The 15,877-nt window shown below is 35.2% G+C and overlaps 2 protein-coding genes across 2 annotated transcripts; one reads left to right on the forward strand and one right to left on the reverse strand.

Annotated features, from left to right (window-relative positions):
• The first annotated feature begins 1,274 nt into the window (after window positions 1-1,274).
• On the forward strand, window positions 1,275-2,777 carry LOC145771187 (uncharacterized). The gene has a single exon (XM_082582922.1). The coding sequence runs from the start codon at window positions 1,275-1,277 to the stop codon at window positions 2,775-2,777; it is 1,503 nt and encodes a 500-aa protein (XP_082439048.1).
• Window positions 2,778-7,521: 4,744 nt separating this feature from the next.
• LOC145771189 (uncharacterized) lies at window positions 7,522-14,474 on the reverse strand. The gene is made up of 5 exons (XM_082582923.1): window positions 14,287-14,474; window positions 12,817-13,416; window positions 11,826-12,648; window positions 9,282-9,334; window positions 7,522-8,728 (listed from the first exon to the last, which is right to left on the reverse strand). The coding sequence occupies exons 1-5, from the start codon at window positions 14,472-14,474 to the stop codon at window positions 7,522-7,524; spliced, it is 2,871 nt and encodes a 956-aa protein (XP_082439049.1).
• Between the last annotated feature and the right edge of the window lie 1,403 nt (window positions 14,475-15,877).

A 15,877-nucleotide genomic window follows, 5' to 3' on the forward strand; every position in this document is an offset into this window, starting at 1 on the left:
ACATTCGTATGGTTATTTACTAGAGAGAGTAAACACTTCTGACTCGATCATATCAAAAACATATCAGAACGAAATCAACGTCATCACACCCAGGAATACGAGGTAGTGAAAATTATATAGCCCTAATATACACAAGCGTTTTGGGCTTTTACAAAGCAAGAAAATTTTTGCCTATCAAAGAATCATTAAAATACAAATAAAAAGACAACCAGAACCATGAACACAATTTGTGTGTAGCATGAAGCTGAATTGCGTCAGCCAACTGATCCGTTAGCCAGCTGATGCAATACAGTACACTGCATTGCGCCAGCCTCATTGATTAACTTAGCATTCACCACACAGGTCTGTGAATGGACATGACTTCTAGGAAACGTATGAAGATTTTTACGCTATTCCAGCATACTGTGAAGTCACAGAGAAATCACTACGATTTTTGGTGTCAGTCAGCGCTCAGTCTCACAGATTATCAAACAAGGAATTACAACTGGATCTCTGTCACCAAAACGAAACTTGCGCAAGAAAACCTAACATGACATCGAGAAATGATTTGTAAGTTGCATTTGATTTATCAAAACAAACTTGCAACACGAAAGACCAGTGTTGATTTGCAAAAAGATCTAGAAACAGGTGGAGTCGCTGTGGGTTCAAGCACTGTTCGAAGGAGGCTTGTGAAGGTCGGTTTTACAGCCCACAGACCACTCAAAAAACAACTTATGACACAGAGAATGAAGGCTAAACGATTGTTATGGGCAAAGAAGTATCGACACTGGCCAAAGAAAGACTGATCGGAAGTGATGTTTTCAGATGAAAGCTATTTTTTCGTTCAAGGAAATCAGAGTCAATAAGTACACCACTCCCTTAATGAGAAACTCCGTGCATGTCATACAGACCAAACCGTGAAACAACCTGAAAAAAAAATACTTTGAGGTTGTTTCTGTTTCCATGGTGCGGGATCACTTCGTTCGGTCGAAGGAATGATGAGATCTGCCCAATACATCGACGTGAATGTTATAATATATTGTTTTACGTTATTTCTACGTACTTTGTTTCTGTACTGGTCCTTGTTCTACTGATTACTTTGTTGGCGTGTTTTGTCCTTCTGGCGGTTCTCTATTTTGTGTTGCTTGTTGTTGTGAGCTACCTGCCTTCATTTTTAGTATGTTTTAAGTTGGGGTGGCCGCATTTTAAGTTGGTTAAAACTTTATCAATAAAGTCATCTTTAGTTTCATGACAATTTAACCAACTTAAAAATTTTCAACTAAAAATCGCAAAGGATGGAGAGGTTGTTAAAACCTCAGCGATTAGACATTGAGCCTGGCAATGTACAAGCGGCCAGAGAATTTAGACACTGGCGACAAGTCTTTGAGAACTATATTCAGGAGCACTTACAACAGGGACCTGCCGAAAACGAAGCCAACCGTTTAAGACTTAAATTAAAAGCATTGATCAGCATGATTTCGCCCCAAGTTTTTGAATACATTGATGAGTGCGAGACTTATGAAGGAGCCATGCAGCTTTTGGAACAAATTTATATCAAGAAACCAAACGAAATATATGCGCGACATGTGCTGGCATCTGCAAAGCAGAACTCAGATCAAACCTTACATAAGTTTCGGCACCATTTAGAAAATTTAGCAAAGAACTGCAATTTTAAAGCTGTGTCTGCAGCAGAACATAAGAATATTATGCTGAGAGACGCATTTATCAATGGAATATTTTCGCGGAATATCAGGCAGCGTCTTTTGGAGAATAAAACTTTGGATTTTGAGTCGGCTTTCAACCAAGCGTTATCGTTAACTGAAGCAGAAAAAGAAGCCAAAGATTTTGAAGTTTACAACAGCCACAAAGCTGAATTCTCTGAAAAGGACGTGTTAGCGTCAGCCTCTAAGAGTGACATAAACGTTAGTGACAACAACGAAAAATCCGACAATCTATCAGCCACTTATACTCAACATCAATGTTACTTCTGTGGGAGTAAGCGTTCTCATAACCGCAAGAACTGTGTAGCGCGTTCATCAGTTTGTTTTAAGTGCAACAAGAAAGGACATTGGGCAATAGTCTGTCGAAAGAACGGGAACAGCTCTGGCCATCAAGCAAATAACACGGCGGCAGCATCAATTGATATTCAATGTCCAGCGACCAGTACCGGTACGCCCTCTCAAGGTAATGTCTGTTCAGCAAAAACTGTGAACAATGACTTGAAACAGTCAACAATTTTTATAAACATTGCTGGTCATGAACTGTCCGCTCTAATTGACACCGGAAGTTCTAAGAGTTTTATCAACGAACGATCAGTTAAAGACTTAAACCTCAAAGTTTTTCCGGCAAGGCTCGAAGTGACGATGGCTCAAATGTCAGCCAAAAGTCGAGTTCTCGGTAAATGTGTAGTAAACCTAAACATTCTTGATCGCACGTATAACAACGTCGAACTTTATATTCTAAAGAACTTATGCTCTGATATAATTCTTGGTTTAGATTTTCAAAGCAAGCATAAACGTTTAGTTTTCGAATTGGTTGGTCCTGAAAATGACCTCATCATTTCAAATAATATGTCTGGGACATGTGCCGTAGCCGCCGCCCAAGTAGAGTGTCCATCATTATTTTCAAGTGTGAAAAATAATTGCAAACCCGTAGCGACTAAATCTCGGAGGTACAGTCACAATGACTTAAAATTTATGACTAAAAACAGGCGATTCCAGAGATGCATAAGGCGATTCAAGATGGTTCAGGGGTGTTTCAACAGGATCTTGCTCCTTGCCATACGTCGAAAATTGTGACCAATTTTTTTCAAGTCAAATAAGATAAAAGGGTTGGACTGAGATAGTGATTACATGATGTATGGATTTTATGGATAGTGTTTATATGATAGTATTTGACTGAGACTTCAATTTATCAGATCGCAAAAAGTTTTTTTCACAAACATCACACTAATATGGTCTTTCACCAGCGTGGAGTTGTTTGTGTTGATTTGAATTAGATAATCGTGAAAATGACTATTTATAAACATTACATTCATGTGGCTTTTTACCAGAGTGAGTTAGTTCATGAGGTTTTAAATTAATTAATTGCGTAAATAACTTTTCACAAACATCACATTTATACGGTTTTTCACCAGTGTGAACCCGTTTGTGCATTTTTAAAGCAGATTTACATCGAAAATGCCCCATCTATCCGAGAACTAGGCTACCTCAAGAGATTGTGCATGATTTATCAGATGATCAACTGTATCTGTATGAGGTTTATGCAGCTATTCGAAATGGATCTGTACCAGCCCGACTCGAGAGCATCAAGATCGGCCCCTTAAACCATGCTCGATGGTTGACTTTGGCCTCCAGTGTTTGCCGGTTGAACGTTAGTGAACATGGTCTTGTTGGTAATGTGAAGGCCAACCTTGAGGTACTCACATATTTCATTGTTACAAACATCTGATTCGAAGAAGGATTTTATTTCATTTGTACAGTGTGCACCAAAGTGGCAGTTATGATGGAACAACCATTGATGAATGAATTGACTGACTGCAGCCGAACTGCTTTCATAGATGTTTTTGCATAATACGTTTCTATATAATTCTAATTGAATGCTACAAAACTTCGAACAATTGAGAAAATGTTTCAAATGTGTGCTGCAATAAAGCATTTTATCAATTACTTTTAGCCTATACACACTAGTATACAGTATAATACACTGCAGTATACAATACACATTATTTCAATTGTATTCGACATCATGCATATTTGACGTTTTTTTCACATTTTCAAGCAAGTATTTTTGAGACATGATCCTAGTTGAATTGACCTTTAAAGGAGTACAATGACATCTAAACTGTATAAGAGCATGCATTCCATCAATATAGTGTGACAGAATAATTTTTTTCATGTTCTGGAGAAAAAATTGTATTTGGCATTTTTCTCAAAAAATCAGGATTTTTGGGAAATTTCAAATGGATTTTCGCAAGCTATTACAAGACCAAATGAGCTCAGATTTGGCATGGAGTATTTTTCGGGCCTATTTTCAAATAACCATTTGAGGTTTTCGATTTGGTAAAAAAGTCCCTTTCGCGACCCACCCTAATACATACTGTTATTGTAATGAAGATGATAATTTGATTTGCGATGGCAGTCGGACCTCATCAGGAAGGCAACAATAGAGTTAGACGATAATTCGCATCTTCCAACAAATGTTATAATGTTGCACAAGACTTGATGTTTACGTACGCTATACTAGTGTTTAGGCAAATTGTGTATAATTCTAAATGCGTTATTGAAGACAACCCGCAGGCGTTTAATGTCACGTTGATGATAGACGACATGCACACATTGGAGTACAATATGAACGGAATAGAACATTTTTAATATCACTGGAGCACTTGTAAAATTTTGATTTTAATTTGTTGGCAGAACAGTAGATTGCTCTCACTTGTCGATTTATATCCTTGTCGTCACACATTGCCGTGTCAAGAAAAACACCCAAATATTTGACACTATCTACAAATTTGATCGCACTTCCATTGAGACGTACAATTGGATTCAAATTTAACTTTAAGTGATTGGCTTGGAAGTACATAGAAAATGACTTTTGCAGTAAAAAATGACGTCGTTAGAAAGCGCATAATCTTCACACACACACAAGATATGCTGCAGACCATGAACACTTGGAAAGATACAACAAATATCAACAAACCTGAGATGATTGACAAGTGTATTACCTATATAACAGCCGGCCTTGGCTTTGCTGAATACAGTCGATATATCATCCATATACACGGCAAATAAGTAAGGATTGTGAAAATGACTTTTCACAAACATCACATTTATATGGTTTTTCACTGGAATGAATTAGCTTGTGCCGTTTCAAACTACTAAATTGTGGGAATGACTTTTCACAAACATCACATTTATATGGTTTTTAACTAGTATGAAACCGTTTGTGTGGATACGAAGATATACATGTGTGAAAACGATTTGTCACAAATATCACATTTACATGATTTCTCACCAGAATGAGTTAGCTTATGAGATTTCAAATCACCAGATTGCAAAAACAACTTTTCACAAACATTACATTTATATAGTTTTTCATAGGCGTCAAGTATTTTGTGCCGATTTAAGTTACATATCACTAAAAACGACTTGTCACAAATATCACATTTATGTGGTTTTTCATCAGAATGAGTTAGCTTATGAGTAGGGCGAATTTTTGTCACTTAAGTTACTTTTTTTTAGTTGTACGAATTAACAAAAGAAATGTAGAACCAAAATTTCATGGTTGTGGGGTCAATATTTAAAAAGTTAAAAAAAAAGTCACTTTTTATGTTTTTAGGTTACTTTTCATTTGTTAGGTCACTTTATTTTGCATACATTTTTGCCTGATTTCCCTATTTATTTATCTTTCATTTATCTACTGTAGAGATGAATTTTCTATGTAATGCCAAGACTTTTAATATATCTTCTACTATGGTACGGTATTTAGGTTTGCACGAGCCATGCTTGTTCGTATCGTGTGTATTCCCCAAAACTAGTAAAGCAATTTTTTCGATGAAACAAATTGTGTTAATAATTGTGGTTAGCCACTTGTTTCCCTGCAACAGCCAAAGTGTTTGATTGACAGAAACTTCCTGCCAGAGAATGTAAAACATTACATAAATCAAATGTAGTTATTACTATCTGAAGCCTTTACAAATTGTTTCACCTAACGGATCATCAGAAGGTCTGCAAAAACATGCAAAAAAGTAATGAATCGATAATTCCTGAAAAGATATTAAAAATTACACCTGTAATTTAATCTGCAAAAAAAATTCAGAATATCGAATCCAGAAGGATTCGGATCCTAAACTATCCGAATCCAAAACGGCAATAAAACCGGGTAATAAGATTCGGTTTTAAGGATATACATAAGTCTTGTGCAAGCTGTCAGCTTGAGACAGTGAACTGAAAAAAAGTGTGGTTTGCACTTTTTCTTTGCACTGACACCATCCGCAGTCCGCACTTTCAAAACCATTGTGCACGCGTTGTGCGCGCATGGCGCATGCAACTCTACGTCACTCGCTCGCATGAGCAATCAAAGAAACTAAGCGCGCAATTTTCTTCACGCTTTGTACACATGCACAATCATGCACTGCTTTTTTTCAATTCACGTGCGTATGCGACTCTGCGATAGTTTGACTGGTGCGCGTAACAACATTGAGCAGATGCCCCCTGCTAAAGGAGTTGGCTCTGAAACACCTCAGCATATCTGCCACATCAGCATCTTCCGAGCGATTCTTTTTGACTGCGGGTTGACGGAAACTAAGCTGCGCTCCCGTTCAGCGTTGCCAGATGGGGAGATAGAATGTCAAATTGAAAAATTCTGGTGAAATTTAGAGGTCTTTATTGTCAAGCTTTTTGACCTTGGAACCAGATAACTTTTTGGTGAAATCTGGTGAAATTTTCCCTACTCAATTTTTTTCAAGAAAGTTTTTTTAACCTTTTTGCAAATAATCCCTGCTCGTATAGAAAACGTTTCGCAAGAGGTTTGCATATGGATGATGGCAGTGTCTCATGTCTTAAAAACTATTTGTATTTAAGCGAAATTGCTTATTTAGGGTCAGGGGCGTAGCCAGACCGCAGAGCAAGGGGGGGGCGAAAATTTTTTTAGGGGGGGGGCAAAAATTTTTTTTGGACAAAATCATTATAATTGTTGCTGTTGCTCGAGAATGTTGAGATTTTGCCAGGGGGCAAAATTTTTCCAGGGGGGGGCAATGCCTCCCTGGCTTCCGCCTGGCTACGGGCCTGTTTAGGGTGTTTTAAACATCTGGTGAAATTTTAGTTACTTTTTGTTGCCAAGCGGCTTCCATCATCTGGCAACGCTGCTCCCATTTGGCTGGAAGTCATTTAGAATGCCTTAATGTGTTGCATTGCAACAAAAATTTACTTTGAATGTGTAGCTTTTGTGTCTGAAAGTTTTTACTTTTTGTGTTGCTGGAGCCTGGAAGTTAATAGGATTTGGTATTCTGGATTCGATTCTGGATTCGGTTTAGTATTCCAGAATAATTCTGGAATAGTGAATTATTCTGAATTGCCCATCCCTATAGTTACTTTCATGCAAATATAGGCATAGATGTAAAAAACTAGTTCCTGACAATAACATAATATATTATTAATTTATAATATATATTTCACAAGGTCTTAGAACGTACTGTTAGAATTTTGGACATGTGATTTGGTGAGGTGTGTGATTTGTTTGTGCTGATTTAAATTATAATGCGTGAAAATAATTTGTCACAAACATCGCAACTAGGTAGTTTTTCATCACAATGAGTTACCATATGAGATTTTAAAGGATTAGATTGCAAAAACGTCTTTTCACAAACCTTACATTTACAGCATATCGCACTTCCCCAGAATGAATTAGCTTCACATTGATGTAGTTTTTCACCAGAATGAGTTAGCTTATGAGATTTCAAATTACCAGATTGCGAAAAAGACTTTTCACAGACATCACATTTATATGGTTTTTCACCAGAATGAGTTAGATTATGAGATTTCAAATCATTAGATTGTGAAAATGACTTGTCACAGACATCACATTTAGATGGTTTTTCATCAGTGTAAACAGTTTGTGACGATTCAAAGTATACATGAGTGAAAACGATTTGCCACAAATATCACATTGATGTGGTTTTTCACCAGAATGAGTTAGCTTATGAGATTTCAAATTACCAGATTGCGAAAAAGACTTTTCACAGACATCACATTTATATGGTTTTTCACCAGAATGAGTTAGATTATGAGATTTCAAATCATTAGATTGTGAAAATGACTTGTCACAGACATCACATTTATATGATTTTTCACCAGTGTGAAACCGTTTGTGCCGATTCAAAGTATACATGCGTGAAAACGATTTGTCACAAATATCACAGTGATGTGGTTTTTCACCAGAATGGGTTAGCTTATGAGATTTCAAATTACCAGATTGCAAAAAAGACTTTTCACAAACCTTACATTTATATTGCACTTCACCAGAATGAATTAGCTTGTGCCGATTCAAATGACTAGATTGTGAAAATGACTTGCCACAGACATCACATTTATATGGGTTTTCATCAGTGTTAAACAGTTTGTGACGATTCAAAGTATACATGAGTGAAAACGATTTGCCACAAATATCACATTGATGTGGTTTTTCACTAGAATGAGTTAGCTTATGAGATTTCAAATTACCAGACTGCGAAACAGACTTTTCACAGACATCACATTGATGTGGTTTTTCACCAGAATGAGTTAGCTTATGAGATTTTAAACCACCAGATTGCGAAAAAGACTTTTCACAGACATCACATTTATATGGTTTTTCACCAGTGTGAGACCGTTTGTGTCGATTCAAAGTATGCATGTGCGAAAACCATTTATCACAAATATCACATTTGTATGCTTTTTCACCAGAATGAGTTAGCTTATGAGATTCCAAACCATCAGATCGTGCAAATGACTGTTCACTAACATCACACTTATATGGCTTTTCACCAGAATGAGTTAGCATATGAGATTTCAAATGACCGGAATGCAAAAACGACTTTTCAAAAACATCACATTTGTATAGCATCTTTAAATCATCTTCGTCAATAATTTCATATGATTCAGGAACTTCAAACTTCACTGGAACCTTTTCATCTTGATTCATACTACACAAACTTTCATGCAAAGAATTCAATCTCTTACAGAGTACAGCCCAGAAGAATAAAAACTGGCTAAAAATTGCCAATGATGGAGACTTTTTATTGATGCTACAGTATTTTGCACTCAACTGGTGTAACTAAACAAACTTTCCAGTTTTATCATTATCAACAGTGTGAAGTTGTTTGTGACGTTGCAAATTACTAAAACGATAAAAAAACAACAGTTGTAACAAAAAACATTTCTACAGCCAACGTATTATGTTCTTTCACTCGTGGGTGTTCACAGATGACTTTCTAGTTTGCAACTTTGCAACTACTCATTAAGAAATCACTGCAAAATGGTTCATCTGATGAACTATCTAATAGTAATTGACCAACGATGATGAACGTTTAAAATGTTTGCAGCATACCGTATATTGCCATACAGAGTTTCATTCTCAGTTGATTGGATGGAAGATAATTTTTCTTGATACAAACATGGATGACCTTCCTTGGTGTCTACAATAGTTTCTAAATGATCTTAATCAATAATTCCGTAAGGTTCGCATACTTCAGAAACTTCAAGCTTCACAGGAACACTTTCGTGTGGATTCATAATCAAAAGTGAAGAGAACTACAAACTAACTTAATAACACGATACTTATTTAAAATGAAGAAGCTGAATGAAGCAATCATTTCCTGAAAATCACAAAAAAAACATCAATAAGGTAAAGATAAACTTTCTAAATTACGAGTATGTAGAATCAACTTTGTCGAAAACATAACATTTATATGGGTGATTCACCAGAGCAAACACTTCTAAGCTGATGTAAAAACGATTGGTCAAATGAAACACATTGGTAAATTAACTTTGGCAAAAACATCATATTCATATGCTTCATTGTAACAAAGTGTAACTTTTTATGCTTTTCAAAGAAATTGAGGGAAAATATGTTGTTCCACTTACAACATATTGGTATGATGAAATAACCTTAATATATTAGGCATAGAATGATTGATCTTAGGGGTTTCAAGTTATTAAAAGCATGAAAACGCTTTGTAGTATACAGTAGATGCATATGATTTTCCATCAGAATGAGTCACGTCATGTATTAACTATTCGACAACAACGTTTACACTGATACTTCAAATTAAGCTGGAAATGAAAAATGTTATTAAAGTGTGAAGACCTTTGTGTCGAGTTCCATTCGAACATGTGACAAGAATCCTTGCGACATTCATACGGTTCTTTACCAAAATGAGTTGATTGCATGAGCTTTAATTACATTTAAATGAGAATGCATATGCTTTTTCACCAGAATGAGTTACCTAACAAGTTAACAATTCAACTTCAACGCTTTCGACATCACTTAAATTAAACGTAGAAAAACACTGATGAACCGCCATTGAAACTGGAAAGGGTATGTCGCACTTTCCAACGTCTGATGTGTAAAAGTAAACAACCCACAAGGATGGAACTTGGTGATATGAATCACTATTTAAACACTTTACGAAGAAACTAGGGATGGTGATCACTGAATGTAAAATCACTGCAAAACTTCTAATTTTTTGTATGAAAAATCACAAATTTTTCCCAATCACCAGTGTTGCCTTATGCTTTTCTGATTTTTAGCACAAGTGCCAAAATCTAGTCCGATATTTAAATGGTAACAATAGAACAAAAGTAACTTAAAATCACATAAAATTATACACAAAGATTTTTAATGAAAAGTTTATTCACGAAGTTTTATTTTCGAGTTTAGTATTAATCCAAATAAATTAACAACTAAACTAAATAGTGAGCAACCATATTACTAGTGTGTAAGCATATTCACTTGCAATCCATTTCGAAACTTTTACAGGCTTTTTGCTCTTTCGTGTAGTGCGATGCATAATATTTCTGTAGTTACTGTCATGCGAATATAGGCATACATATAAAAATCCACTATAGATCAAAGTTCCTGATAGTAACATAATATATTATTAATTTATAATACATATTTCACAAGGTCTTAGAACGTACTGTTAGAATTTTGGATGCCAACCTCTGGATACATTACTTTCACGAAAATATATTTGTTATAAACATCGCACCAATCTCATAAATTGACCCATTCTGGTGAAAATCAAACTGATTATAATTATACTTGTTTAGAATCAACCAACTAAATCAACTACCCTTTTTCTTAAAATTTAAAATTTATGATTGAGCTAATATGATATCAATGAAAATGAACAACCTAAATCAACTACTTTTTGTCCTAAAAACTAAACAGAAGAAATAAGTAGGCTAACCAGCACAAGAAAGTGGTGAGAGTCATGGTTCGACGTTCAAGAGGCTGCCGGTTCGACACTGTTCAAGAGCAGTGGCTGTGTATTTGGCAAGACACCTAATACGAAAAACCAATATAGTGGGGTTTCACGTTATGGTGTGGATGTGACTCGAAGTCAACAATAAAAAACAATTAAAACGTTTGTTACAACCGTATAACTTATATGGTGTGGATGTGACTCGAAGTCAACAATAAAAAACAATTAAAACGTTTGTTACAACCGTGTATTGTCATTCAGAGTTTCATTCTCAGTTGATTGGATAGGAGATGAATCTTCTCGAGGCGAATATAGACAACATTGATTAGTGTCAGGAACAACCTCTAAATGATCTTGGTCTATGATTTCGTGTGGATTCATATTCAAACTTGAAAGGAAGTACAAACTCCTTTTAATAATACTTTTAATTGAAGCAACTGAATTACTGTAATATATTTCTGAAAATCAAACAGAACTAACAAGTAAAAAGTAAAGATAAACAGTATAAATTATGAGTACGCAGAATCAACTTTGTTAAAAACATCACATTTGTAAGAGTTTACTCAGTAATTAACCAAAGTCGATCATATGGCAAACATGTAAAAACAAACATTCACAATTCAAAACACCCAAGAATATGAGGTTGTAAAACTGTTATAACCCTAATATGCACAGGCCTTGTCAATGTGCGAACTTATGGTGTAGTGGTGACTGGAAACCGATATCACTTAGATTTCAAAAGATGGCTAAACGTAAGCCTTTTCTCATTGAAAAACTAAATTTTCTTGTAGAAAAACTAAATTTCTGAAATTGATAAATGAATCTCATATAAGCTGTGTGATTTGTTTATGCTGATTTAAGTCACATATATCGCAACTACCGTAAGTAGTTTTTCATCACAATGAGTTACCATATGAGATTTTAAATGACTAGATTGCAAAAACGACTTTTCACAAACCTCACATTTATATAGCATTTCACCAGAATGAATTAGCTTGTGCCGATTCAAATGATTAGATTGTGAAAATGACTTGTCACAGACATCACATTTATATGGTTTTTCACCGGTGTGCAACCGTTTGTGCCTTTTTAAAGTATACATGAGTGAAAACGATTCGTCACAAATATCACATTGATGTGGTTTTTCACCAGAATGAGTTAGCTTATGAGATTTCAAATTACCAGATTGCGAAAAAGACTCTTCACAGACATCACATTTATATGGTTTTTCACCAGTGTGAAACCGTTTGTGCCGATTTAAAGTATGCATGTGCGAAAACCATTTATCACAAATATCACATTTATATGGTTTTTCACCTGAATGAGTAAGCTTATGAGATTTCAAACCACGAGATTGTGCAAACGACTTGTCACAAACATCACATTTATATGGTTTTTCACCAGAATGAGTTAGCTTATGAGATTTCAAACCACCAGATTGCGAAAATGACTTTTCACAAACATTACATTTATATGCTTTTTCAGCAGCGTGAATTAGTTTGTGTCGATTTAAGCCAGATATGACTAAAAACGACTTGTCACAAATATCACATTTATGTGGTCTTTCACCAGAATGGGTTAGCTTGTGATATATCAACCTACGAGTTTGCGAAAACAACTTTGCACAAACATCACATTTATATGGTTTTTCACCAGTGTGGAGACGTTTGTGCTGATTTAAACTGGACAAATGCGAATATGACCTGTGACAAATATCACATTTATATGTTTTTTTACCAGAATGAATTAGCTCATGAGATTTCAAATAGCCAGATCGGGAAAATGACTTTTCACAAATATCACACTTATATGGTTTTTCACCAGAATGAGTTAGCCTATGAGATTTCAAGCCAACAGATCGTGCAAATGACTTTTCACAAACATCACATTTATATGGTTTTTCTCCAGAATGAGTAAACTTATGAGATTTCAAACCAACAGATCGTGCAAATGACTTTACACAAACATTACATTTATATGGTTTTTCTCCAGAATGAGTTAGTTTATGAGATTTCAAATTGCAAGATTGCGAAAAATACGTTTCACAAATATCACATTTATATGGTTTTTCACCAGAATGAGTTAGCTTGTGAGATTTCAAATGACCAGATTGCGCAAATGATTTTTCACAAATATTACATCGATATGGTTTTTCACCAGTGTGAAATCGCTGATGTCTTTCCACTTCAGATTTGCATTTAAAGATTTTGTCACAAAGTTTACAACAAAGTCGTTCCCTCAAATGAATTTTTTTGTGACTGATCAATGCTGACTTGCTTTGGAAATGTTTATAACATATATTGCACTTTAAAGTTCCTTCCTCAGTTGGTTGGATGAAAGATAACCTTTCTTGATACAAATACGTAGGACATTCATCGGTGGCTGAAGCAGTTTTTAAATCATCTTGGTCAATAATTTCACATGATTCAGGAACTTCAAGCTTCACTGGAACCTTTTCATCTTGATTCATACTGAAAGGTAAAACGACAATTAATCGTTTCTAGCAAACTGATCATGCAACTTGATAGCAACAGAAGGGATGGGATGTGAAAAAGTATAGTATGAGTAGACCTACAAGACATTTTGACAAAAACAAATTTCCGCGAGACAATCGACCAAGGTTAATTTGGCGAAACAACAACTCAACGTGGAATACATTTTATCGCAAGACTACGTGCAGCAAACTACATATTATATACTCTTTATTTTATCTTTGTCCTTTCTTTGTCCGATAAAAAAATGTGTTGACACGTATTCTCTTTTCTTGATAAATTTTCGTTGTGAACTAGTGATTCCTTTAGGACAGCTTTAAATTAATCTACTACAGTCCTCTGTGACGTAAGTCATCCTACTGCACCTACAACTCAATACGTTGTTGCCTATTCCATTTTTATCTGTGAAAAGGAAGTCAAGGAAGCCACTCTTCACGTTCACTATGGAAAATCAGCACAAACTTTCATGCAAAGAATTCAATCTCTTACAGAGTACAGCCAAGAAGAATAATAAAAACGAGCTAAAAATAGCCAATGATGGAAACGTTTTATTGATGCTACAGTATTTTGCACCCAACTAGTGTAAATAAAATCTCAACAGTGTGAACTGTGAAGTTGTTTGTGGCGTTGCAAAATATCAGAACGGAAAAAGCTGTTTTATCATCTTCACCAGACAAAGTTGTACAACGTTGTACACCAGACAAAGTTGCCAACACGTAGCCCATGAGACGAAGTAGTTCAAGGATTGTAGCCAATGCGTAGTACAGAAAAATGGTTTCTCTGATCAACAATCTAATGATTGACCAACAATGATTGCAGTTTAAAATGCTTATAACACACGGTAAATACCACACAATGTCATTCAGAACTTCATTCTCAGTTGATTGAATTGGAGATGATAATTCTTCCTGATGCAAACATGGGTAATATTCCTTGGTGTCAGGACCAATTTCCAAATGATCTTGGTCAATAATTCCATAAGGTTTGCATATTTCAGAAACTTCAAACTTCACAATGACACTTTCGAGTGGATTCATATTCAAAATAGGACGAAACTGCAAACTGACTTAACAACACTTATTTTATTATGAAGCAACTGAATTATGTAAAATTTTCCTGAAAATCAAACAGGAGAACTTAGTCAAAAACATCCTATTCATTGTGGAAAAAAAACAATCAAGAAATGAAGTATCTTCTGACAAGTGTCAAACCCACAATAATGCTTGATATTAACTGACTCTTGTGTGATATTAACTGACTCGTGTGAAAATAAATTTCTTTGCATGAAAAAAAAACGTGACCATAGTCGTATAGTTATTTACCAGAGCAAACATTTCTAAGTTGATAATATCACAAACATGTAAAAACGAACAGATCCATGATTGACAATAGGCTACTGCTTGATGTCACCGATAATCCAACTCCTTGCGAAGTTTTTAATGAGGTTGCAGGGTTTGAAAAGTATTTGGAAGAGATTGTCATTCTCCAAACCATTCTGTACAGTAACCAAACCGCACATGTTTCAACGTACGTTGATGAAATGAAGGCATTCTTCGAGATGCACTTTATTATGGGATATCACCAGGTTTCATGCCTACGTCACTATTGGTCAAGAGAACCTGACCTTGCAGTTTCCTTTATTGGAAATGTTATGCCTCGCAAGAGGCTTGAACATATTCGTAATTTATTGCATTTCAATGACAACACTAAAAAGAGGTCACGTGATGACCCATTACATAACCGACTAATCGTGTATTTAAAGTTCGTCCAGTACTGGACAAATTCAACCATGAGTTTATGTCAGCAATGCTATCTACACAGAACCAATCGAAAGATGAATATATGATTAAAGTCAAATGGGGCTGGAAGACAACAATGAATAACAAATAAAACGTTTGTAACAACCGTATATTGTCATTCAGAGCTTCATTTTCAGTTGATTGGATAGCAGATCAATTTCTTTGTCGCGAATATAGAAGAAAATCTTTTACATCTTGAAAAACAAAATTATCTTGTAGAATGACTAAATTGCTGAAATTGATAATTGAATGTCATATAAGGTGTGTGATTCGTTTGTGCCGATTTACATTATTCATGCGTGAAAACGATTTGTCACAAAGATCGCATCTGCATAGTTTTTCATCACATTGAGTTACCATATAAGATTACAAATGACCAGAATACAAAAACGACTTTTCACAAACCTCACATTTATACTGCATAGCATTCCATAGCAGTATACATTATAGCATTTCACCAGAATGAATTAGCTTGTGCCGTTTCAAATTACAAGATTGTGAAAATGACTTTTCACAAACATCACATTTATACGTTTTTTCTCCAAAATGAGTGAGCTTGTGTTGTTTCAAATTACTAGATTGCGAAAAAGACTTTTCACAAACATCACATTTATATGGTTTTTCAGTTTTCACCAGCGTGA

Source organism: Aplidium turbinatum, chromosome 5, assembly GCF_918807975.1.
Source record: "Aplidium turbinatum chromosome 5, kaAplTurb1.1, whole genome shotgun sequence".
NCBI lineage: Eukaryota > Metazoa > Chordata > Ascidiacea > Aplousobranchia > Polyclinidae > Aplidium > Aplidium turbinatum.

Bases quoted from the DNA above. Each gene is read 5' to 3' on its own strand.
- LOC145771187 (XM_082582922.1), top strand. From the start codon at position 1,275: ATGGAGAGGTTGTTAAAACCTCAGCGATTAGACATTGAGCCTGGCAAT.
- LOC145771189 (XM_082582923.1), bottom strand. From the start codon at position 14,474: ATGAATCCACTCGAAAGTGTCATTGTGAAGTTTGAAGTTTCTGAAATA. The intron at 12,649-12,816 runs GTCATTTGCACG...TATTTGTCACAG, and splicing joins AAATGTGATGTTTGTGAAAA to GTCATATTCGCATTTGTCCA. The intron at 8,729-9,281 runs GTTAGTTTGTAG...GGCAATTTTTAG, and splicing joins AATAAGTATCGTGTTATTAA to CCAGTTTTTATTCTTCTGGG.